Source organism: Aegilops tauschii, chromosome 3 (assembly GCF_002575655.3).
Source record: "Aegilops tauschii subsp. strangulata cultivar AL8/78 chromosome 3, Aet v6.0, whole genome shotgun sequence".
Lineage (NCBI taxonomy): Eukaryota > Viridiplantae > Streptophyta > Magnoliopsida > Poales > Poaceae > Aegilops > Aegilops tauschii.
The window spans coordinates 49,945,643-49,955,607 of record NC_053037.3 but is presented as its reverse complement, the minus strand read 5'-3'; the positions used below and the strand labels follow the sequence as shown (position 1 = coordinate 49,955,607).

The 9,965-nt window shown below is 50.1% G+C and overlaps 1 protein-coding gene across 1 annotated transcript; it reads right to left on the bottom strand.

Moving 5' to 3' along the window:
- Positions 1 to 204: 204 nt before the first annotated feature.
- Positions 205 to 3,590, bottom strand: LOC109739471 (galactinol--sucrose galactosyltransferase). Its single transcript, XM_020298559.4, has 2 exons — positions 2,257 to 3,590; positions 205 to 1,509 (listed from the first exon to the last, which is right to left on the bottom strand). Exons 1-2 carry the CDS (start codon positions 3,475 to 3,477, stop codon positions 382 to 384), a joined length of 2,349 nt encoding a protein of 782 aa, XP_020154148.1. The 5' UTR covers positions 3,478 to 3,590; the 3' UTR covers positions 205 to 381.
- Positions 3,591 to 9,965: the final 6,375 nt, after the last annotated feature.

Sequence of the window (9,965 nt, the reverse complement as noted above, 5' to 3'; positions counted from 1 at the left end):
AAGAACTATGTTGCAACAAAAAACATCTACAACTTGACCTATGTTGTAAAAATTCCTGCAACACGATTTATGTTGCAATGGTACAAGGTGACACTCGGCCACTCGATACGTGAGATCCGATGGCTTGCGAGGTGGTGGAGATTTTAATTAAAAAGATCCGCCGGCCGATGTGTAGCAGCGCCCATTCAGAATAGATACTCACTGTAACAAAAACCAGAAATTTTATTGATTCAGTTTAGATAGATGAAATCCTCGAATAAAGAGGGTAAATCAAACCAAAAAACCATAAGATAAGAGCTGTACAAATACGAAGCTCCACCTAAATAAAATTATTTGGACGCAAAACGTGCTAAGCTCCCGGTTGAGACAGAGCCCGAGACGTCAATAGACATACTCGACACGAGACAGCTTGGACGACGACCCGGACCACGGCACGGCCACGGTGACCACGCCGTCCTTGTACGCGAACTCGGCGTCCTCGCCCTCAACCTTGCACAGCCTGGGCTTCGCCGACGAGTAGGCCGCCATCTCCCCCGCGCCCTTGACAGCCACCTCCACCGTCACCTCGCCGTTGCCGACCTCGCTGGACTCGAAGGCCTGCACCGCGCCGCCGGTGTTGAGCATGTTGGCGAGCCCGATGGGCGCGAACCGGATGTCCTTGTCCGGCGAGACGACGCGCACGGGCGCCACCACGAGGAGCTCGTAGTTGAACGGCTCGAGCGTGATCTCCACCGTCTCCTCCGGGAGCAGCAGCTCCAGCTTCTTGGCCTCGACGAAGTACACGGCGAACTGCGCGGCGCCCTCGACGGCGACGGGGTGGGCGGTGCCCTGCGTCCACTCGACGTCCGCCGGGCCGGCGCGCGCGGTGACGGGGACGGAGCACTGGGACCAGCACTTGTTCCGCCGCGCCTCGGGGCTCCACCCGCCGCCCTGGCAGTTGAACGCCCCGAGCACGCCGGAGAACCTGTTGAGGTTCCAGATCTTGAGCATGGTCTTGCCGTCGTGGAGCGGGTCGAGGAAGAGGAGGTCGCGGGTGGGGAGCGCGTGGTGCTCGCAGCGGAGAACGGTGCCGTCCGGGAGCGCGAGGCGGCGGAGCAGCGCGAAGTCGTGGCTGCCGACGGAGTCGCTGACGTAGACGGGGCCGCCGGAGACGGCGCGGGAGGCGGCGTGGAAGGCGGCGCAGGGGTGCGTGGACTGGAACATGTCCCAGTCCGGGTGGATGAAGCTGCCCATCCAGAGGGAGTTGTAAGCGCAGTGCACCATGTGGCAGCCCTGCAGCCAGAAGGTGCCGTTGGGGTCGCCGGAGGGGTCGGTGCACCAGAAGTCGTCGCCGACGCGGCCCAGCGCCACCGCCTCCGTGCCAAGCAGCATGAAGTCGTTGCAGTGCTCCATGCTGGCGATCACGCCGTTGCCGCCAAAGTGCCGGCACACGGACTCCGTCAGCCCCTGGAAGTAGGCCTTGGCCAGCTCCACCCGCCCGCCGTACTCCTCGCACAGCATTTCCAGCAGCTGCGCACGCACGGTCAGAAAAGTCAGCACAGTCAAATATAAATTTTATACTCCCTCTTACGTTCTTATATTATGAAACGAAGGTAGTATTAATTATTTATTGTCGGTGACAAGTCACATCAACATGTACTCCCTCCGTTCAGAATTACTCGTTCAAGAAGAAATGAATGTATCTAGATGTATTTTAGTATAGATACATTCATTTTTATCCATTTTTGTGACAAGTAATTCCGAACGGATGGAGTAGTCACAAAAAGGATAAAAATAGATGTATCTATAACTAAAATAGATCTAGATACATTCATTTTTTTAGACAAGTAATTCTGAATGGAGGGAGTAGTTTCTTGGTTGTTCTAACTACACGTTTCAACATGGTGTCAAATGTCAAATACTTCTCTATCCTACCGTCCAGGTCAGGCCACTGGATGGTTCAGTTGCACAAGATTGGATTTGGTACTAATAAAAGCAGAAAAGGATAGCGTTCCAAATCGTCTGCCGTTACTTCCCCAACAGCTTGAAGACAGTGACTACTAAATGGCTGCAATTTCATACATTTTCTACACGTTTTTGTAGATAGCTCGAGAACCTCATCACATGCACGGTGCTCGGTGCACTGCACCGCTTATGTTTTCTACATATTTTATTCAAAGGCATGCAAGCGAAACATTCTGGGCTAATCACATCCATCAAAATCTGCCGACAAATTTGCAACTTAAGATGAAATTAAAGTTTCTGATAAAGACTCACATGTATGACGTCGACCTTGACGCCGTCGATGCCGGAGGCCTGGAGGTGGGAGTGGAGGCCCTCGTAGAGCTCGCGCGCGTGCTCCGGGTCGACGAGCCCGACGCCGTTGTTGACGATCTTGTCGACGGCGAGGTCCTCCATGGTGCGCTTGAGCCCCGGCGAGAGCTTGGGCGCCACGACCTTGGTCGGCGGCAGCCCCGGCGTGCCGGGCCGGAGCCCGCCCCAGTACCCGCAGAGCGCGTGCCACACGTACACCTGCTCCACCGTCGGGAACGCCGCCTTCATCTCGCGCACGAAGCCGCCGAGGCCGAGGCCGCCCTTGTAGTCCCTGAACTTGTGGTTCTCCTGGAACTTGATGAGCCGGCACGGCATCTGCTCGCCGGCGGCCGTGCGGTTCATGCCCTCGGCGCCGTCGGCGGGGTCGTCGTCGTCGTGGCAGATGGACTGCCAGCCGTCGTCGATGAGCACGAGGCCCGGCGGGCACCCGCCCTCCGCCAGCCCGCGCACGCCCTCCCACACCCCCTCCGGGTGCACCTTGAGGTAGAAGGCGTCCCAGGTGCACCACCCGAACTTGTCCACGATCGGCGGCGGCGTCTTCTCCTCCAGCAGCCGGAAGGTGCCGAGGTGGGCGCGCACCACCCTGGCCGCCTCCCTCACCAGCTCGAACGGGTCGTCGCCGGCGTGCAGGTACACGGCGCTCCGGAAGACGGACCCCTTCACGACCGACGAGCCGCTCTCGAGGCAGAGGGCAACGTGGTCGTCCTCGCCGGACTGGAGGCTGGCGCGGAAGGCGCCGTCGACGATGGGCAGGAGGAGCAGGTAGGGGCGGTCGGCGGTGCGGTCGAGCACCATCATCTGGGTCTCGTTTTCCACGTCGCGTCCGGCGGTGCCAACCCAGTGCGTCGTCCACCACACCTTGAAGCGGAAGATGCTCATGAACCGCGTGTCAACCAGCTTGCCGATCGGCACCACATGGCGGCTCTCCGGCGCCGGGGCGTCGAAGCCGAGGAAGCTGCCGTCGGTGGCGCCGGCTACCTCGGCAGCGGACACGAGGACGGAGGCCGGGGTGAGGCGGATGTTGGCGGGGACGTCGAGGAGGGCCGGGTGGCCGTCGACGGCGAGGTCCTTGCCCTTGAGCGTGAAGCGCGGCGATTGCTTGAGGCCGTCCACGGCCACGTCGCCGAGCAGGTCGTCGGTCGCCTTGCTGAGGTTGGGGGCCATGGCCGGCGGTGCTCGGCTCGCTTGCGGTGGAGGCTTGGGGTTTTGCTCTGCTTTCGTATGCTTGGTTTTGCTGTAAGCTCGTGTTGTGTGCTTTGGCGAATTGATCGGCGGCCAATTGGCGCTGGATTTATAGGGGATTTGGGTGCGGCCCACAAGGAAAGCTCTGCTCCCTCGAAGGGAATTCTTCTTCTGGCGGTGCGAAAATTTTCTTTTCTTTGAGCTTTCTATAAATTGTACTGTAGCTCTCACCGGCCTAATTAAATCGCGAAGCTTCGCACGCTAATTCATCCATTCCCTCAACAAAAAAAAAATCATCCATTCCCTTCCTTTTGGTGTTTTTTTCCTTTGGATTTGGCAATTCATTTACATATTATGGATAAGCAGGATAATGTATTATCCGTACAAGAATCACGCGGCGATCGAGTTTTCTGTGTTCTAATTTTCCTATCCACATTTGTTATCGCTTTCCTTACTGCGAGGCCAATTTTGCGTTGGATATTCACGCATCCTATGATCTCGGGCAATGAATAGCTGACAACGCATGTTTTGCACAAGAGATATACTTCCTCTTGACATCCTGCGACGAATGCACGGAATCAAATCCCGGTGATTTTCCGTTGATCGATGATGTACTTACATGCCTGGACGTGGACGTTTGTTCCTGGGTGTATCTACACCCGATATGATTTTTGTTTACTAATTAAATAGTCAAAAATTCTGAAAATATTTTAAAAATAAACTTGACCTTTCATTGTACTTGTAAGAAAAATTCCACAAAAAGAAAACCCCCCTTTGCCTTCTTTGCAATAAAGACAAACTTTTGGCAAAAATAGTGTGAATGGTGTAGCAAGTAAATTTTATTTTTTTTGCCCTGAAGTCAACGTTTGGTTTTTTTGTGGAAATTTATATGCTAGTGTAAAAGAAAGTCAGTTTATTCTAAAAAACTTCTAAACTTTTTTGACTTTTGTTTAATTATTTAAAAAATCCCATATAGGGTGTATATACAACTAGGTTTCAAAGTGTATTTCCCTGCCATGCTTGGCGTATATACTCCTATGTCCAAATGTATGTGCTTTTAAAACCTTTTTCTGCACTGATAAAAAAAAATACTACTTACTGTACAGGCAGGTCCAGGTGCATGGCTATACTCCAATAACCAGCCGCTAGGCCACCGGTTGACACGTCCACTTTGCACGTGTGCGAAGCGGGGGACGTGCATGTCTTGGCGGTAACGAAAAAGCGTCGTCTCTTTTAGGAAACCGGGCTGACTTGACAATTCACCAAACACAGCCGTCCAGGCCAGTCCAGAAGAGGACAGATCCTCCCCGGCTCTCGAATGCAGGCCGTGGGCCACAGACGCGACTCCACTGCATGGGCCGTGGGCCACAGGTCCAAACTAGTCTGCAACTGGCCGCGCGTCGACGCTCTCCTCCGCCGACGATGCTCGCGTGGCCGCGCCTGTCGCTGTCCCGGAGGCACGTACAGTACTACGTTACGGTACGTAAGCAGCGCACCAAACCCGAGCAGCTAATTTGGCCGGTGCAAGTCGACCGATCCAAGAGTCAATTTTGACAACGTTTCAGCCAAATCCGTTATACTAACCGTGACGTGGAGGAGCCCTGCTGCCGCTTGCGGTGCAGGCAAATGGGTGAACGCCACGTACGTCGTGGTTCACCAACACCAAGAACGGTGAGTAGCGTGAGTTAACTGCCGAGCTCCCGTTCGGTTAACTTTTGCGCCGACCACGTCGACAATGACCGGTACTTACTGTAGCACCACGTACCGGTCGGAGTAGCTGAGACCATGTGTGTCCAGCTTTTTTTTTGAGACAAATGTGTGTCCAGCTGATTAATTTAAATCAGTCATGATCGAGCTGCATCCGTCAAAGATAGCGGGGTCCGGATGGGGCCTGGACACTGGTGGGTTGTGGCGGGACACGCGCGCGCGCGCCCGCGGGTGGCCGGTGCTTGCGCGTGGAGCCAGGCTTCGCATGCTGTCCTGGTCGTCGCAGGATTCAAAGCTGCGTGTACTGCGTACGCTGGCCGTGGCCGGTGTCTGTCCGGGGCATATGGAGCATGGCCAATGGCGCCGTACGTCTTCTCCTGGCCAGCTCTTCCAGGTGTTCATTTCACCCTCGATCCTGGGCGCTATGCGTCAGCGTCTGAGACACTTGTTGGCTCTTCAAACGTCGCCGGTCGAGTTGAACGGGCCGGTGAAACTGCCCTATCCACTCCGTTTTCAGCGGGATCACGTTGGCGCTCTGCCGCGAGCCCAGAACGACTCGGCCGACAGCGCGACGGGCCATTTCTCATTGGTGCGAAGCCACCGACCGGCGCCATGTACCTTTCCCGACAAATGGTACGTGATGCGTCGCCATTGGTCCAGTTGCCCCGTGCTAGGCACGAGTCGATTACTGGACTATGCAAGACTTGTTTAACACTTTGACCTTGAGCATTCGTCAGGCCGAAGATACGGGTTATTTGTACCATGGATGGACGGACTTGTCGCGCCACGTACCACTAATCTTTTAAGGCCAAACATAGAGATTATAGCCACGTGACGTCTCCGTGTTGTGATCTGTACATCGATAGAAACGGTCAACACTATACTATGGTCAAACAGCCTACTACCCGCAGCCGCCCCCTTCGCCTAAAAAATTAGGGTTGCTCTGCCGCTCGTTGGCGTCACCGTAGGTCTGCTCTTCGGTGGGCTTGGTAGCATAGCTTTGCCAAAAGCCTATTCAATTTCTAGATGTAAACGCTTTGGGATGCATTAGCATCACAAACCTCGTGTGCTTGCACTGACACTACATGTGGCGATGGTGTGTGAATATGCCAGCGTTATCGTCAGTCTTTCTAGAGAAATCACACCCCATATGGGGCTACGCTGACTGGAATTTGTACCGCCTCTCGTTCTTCCCATCCGTGATCGCCAGCAACTTTCAGACCAATCGAGCGCCTTCCTAGCCAGCTTCAGTCGTTGCTTTTTGTCGCGTGGCAGGTTATGGCGGTTGCACCAGAACGATCGAGAGAGCTAGCGCACAAGGGCAAAAGGCCAGCAGCCCCTCGCTATCCAGCTCCACGCAACAATCCAGAAGCCGGTATGGTTACGTAGTCCCAGTCCCAGGCCGACAGGCAAAAAAGACCGAACTTTTTGGGGCTCCTCCGTGTCAGTCCCGTTGCGATTCGTGGGCTCCTGGAGGTTTGCCATGCACGAGGGCTGAAGCCTGAAGGTCAACACGTACCTGCGTGAGTAGAGTATTCCGGACGGAGACGAACACCATCGACCCTCGTCACCCTCCGTCTGCACGTACGTGAGTGCAGAGCAGGGCCAGCTCTCGTTCTGCTTTTGCCCGGATCTGATCCTGCAGAGGCATGATCCAGGTGGCCTGCAGCTTGCACATCTTCCGAATTGTTCTGGTGCCTCCCATCCCATGCGCGCGTGCATGGTCGATCGGCGACAAGGAGATTTTCGGCGCTTTTGCTCGTGTCTCGGTGCGGGCTCAAGGAAGCGGCAGCGACATTACTTCTTGACCGGAGGCCAACGGCAACTGCCAACCAAACGATGCTGTGGGAAATTCCTATTTGAGTACTCAAAAAAATAAAAAAATTTGATGCATTTTGCATCGAACAGTCTTTTTTTGTTGTTGAGAAAACTTGCCGTCTTTATTGGTTCAAGGTAATGTCCATAGGTACACTGGCTGGGTCATGAGGAATACCCAGCCACACATGTCTGCCTAAACCTAAACTACAAGCAAACTTGATTAAATTATGAGCCTCACAATTAAAGTTTTTGCATTCATAAATGAAACTATACAAGACTGAAAACTACTCCTACGAGCTATGATTTCATATATGATTGCCGCATGGTGACCTCTTGATCCATGGTTGATGTCATTCACTACTCCTTGACAATCTGAAGCAACTATCAGGTTTTGAATATCCAGGTCCTCAGCCAAAGCTATGGATTTCCTACACGCATATGCTTCAAGCAACACCGGACCTGTAATGTAGAACACCACCGCTGATGAACCAAGGCAGACACCATTATGATCACGGCAAACTGCCGCTGCCACACCTCCATGTTTGTGACGGGCTACCGTAACATCCACATTAAGCTTCATAACATTGGCCGGCGGGGGAAGCCAACGCTGCTGGTTATCAACTTGAGTCGTCATCCTTGGATGCTCGTCTCTTCTTGGTAGCTGTTCGAGCTCATTAATGCATGAATTCACAAAGGATGTTGTTTGATGAGGGCTCTCGAAAATAGCTTGATGAATTGCCTTGCGCCGAGCATACCATATAGACCATAATGTCACAGCTAGCTTGGTGAACTTGTCATGGCTCAGTGATTCATTAAGTTCGAACATCCAATTTTTTGCTCTAGGATCCACATTCTCCGTAATCTAGGCTACAAGGTCCTCATCTCAAAGTGCCCAAGTGCACCTTCCCATTGTGGAAGACAAGAGTGCGTGTCGCCAAGTGTCTTCTTGTCCGCACAAACGGCAAGAATTTACCCGTGCCATGTTTCTCCTATGCAAGACATCAGTAGTAGGTATTGAGTAACGTGCCAGCCTCCACAAAAAGACCCTAACTTTTGAAGGGACCGCCACATTCCAAAGGGAGGGCCAATCTTTCTCCTCCTGTGAATTATCTGAACTTCCACTTCTCCCCTCGAGCCAGCCCTCCTGTTGTATCTTTGTTCTAACCATGAACTTGTAAGCGGAGCTTACTGTGAAGCGCCCTCTCTTGTCCGGATGCCATGCCGAGAAATCCTTCGTATTTCTCGTACATACGGGTATCTTTAGTATCTCGTCTGCATAGGAGGCGACCGAACGAGCGATTGGGCTGGCTCATCTATAGTAGGTACAACTTTCCGTTTTGGGGAATCTTCTGAGGGTTCTCAATGGGTTTTATTGGTTTTGGGAACCTACTAGAAGGTTCCTGAAGTGGTTTTCTATTTTTCATATTTCCTTTTACTTTTTTTATTTCTTTTTCTTTTTTCTTCTTCTAATTCTTTTTATTTTTCTTTTCAGTTTTTCTTTGTTTTCTTTTTGCACTTCTGTTTCTTTTTTCTTTCCTTTTTCCTTTTTTATTTTCCATGTTTCTTTCTTTCGTAATTTCAAATATTTATTTGGAATTTCAAAATATGTTCACAATTTCAAAAAATGTGCTCATTTTTAAAAAAAATACAATTTTCTAAAAAATATTTGTGTTTGAAAAAATGTTCAGGAAATTCAAAAATGTATTCTTTTAAAAAAAACACAATTTTTTTCAGGAAATTAAAAAAATGTTCTTGGTTTTAAATTTTGTTATGTTCGTGTTTTCGAAAAATGTTAAGAAATTAATAGTTCTTGTTTCTCAAAATTTGTTCACAATTTTTAAAAATGTCCGTGTTTGAAAACATGTTCCTAATTTCATAAATGTTCGTGTTTCAAATAATGTTCAGGAATTTCAAAAAATGTTCTCACTTTTAATATTTGTTCACAATTTCATAAAATATTTATGTTTCAAAATATGTTCAGGGGTTTCAAGAAATGTTTTCATTTTTTTAAATTTGTGCACAATTTCTAAAAAATGTTTGTACTTCAAACAATGTTCATGAATTTTAATAAAAAAATTCTCATTTTCAAAATCTGTTCGAATTACAAAAAAATTAAGTTTTTTCCCAAAAAAAATGGAATATCAAAATAAAATTGCGGCATTTCAAAATTGTTCGTAATTTTGAAGAAATGTTTTTAATATTTTTTCCAAATCTCAACCCGGTTGTGTGTTCTAGTACGTTTTCGCGCCTTCATGTTGAGCTTCTATTGTATGGTGGAGTGGCTAACGTCTCGCGGTCAGGAGTCAGATGCGATCAAGGTCGTGGGATTGAATCCTTGCTTGCTCTATTGTTTTTGGGGTTTTATAGGTCGCACGATAGGAAACACATGCACCTTCGTGTCGGTGCGCTGGCCTAGTCGCGCGTCTCACCCTGTGCGTCGAGATCTTATATGACTCAAAATGCGTCATATAGGAGGTCCCGGTGTGCTATCCATGCGGACCGACCTTGGCAGCTTTCGCGCGAAATCATCCACATACCCATGGGCCATGGCCCTTCTCCTCTCTCTCTTTTCCCCGAGGAGAAGAGAAAATCAAGGAAAGTTCGTGAGGAATTGAGGATGCATGTCCGTGCATTTCTTTTAGGACCTTCATAAGAGCCGAACATCATGTACGAGCATATAGCAACTCTAAACGTTTCTATGGCAATTCTAGTTACATGAGAATGATAATTTTAGTTGGCAAGCATCATAATTTTCTTGTTGTATGATGCATTATGATGTGTCAAAAATTCTAGTTACATGATATGTCAAAAAAAATGATGCATGATATGTCAAAAAAATGATGCATCATAATGCATGATATGTCAAAAAAACGTTTCTATGGCAATTCTAGTTATATGATATGTCAAAAAAATGATGCATCATAATGCATCATATAACTAGACAT

What these genes read in the sequence shown, in the direction of transcription:
- LOC109739471 (XM_020298559.4), bottom strand. Translation starts at nt 3,477, where the DNA reads ATGGCCCCCAACCTCAGCAAGGCGACCGACGACCTGCTCGGCGACGTG. An exon ending in TCAAGGTCGACGTCATACAT is followed by an intron (nt 1,510 to 2,256) that starts GTGAGTCTTTAT and finishes GTGCGTGCGCAG; the next exon opens with CTGCTGGAAATGCTGTGCGA.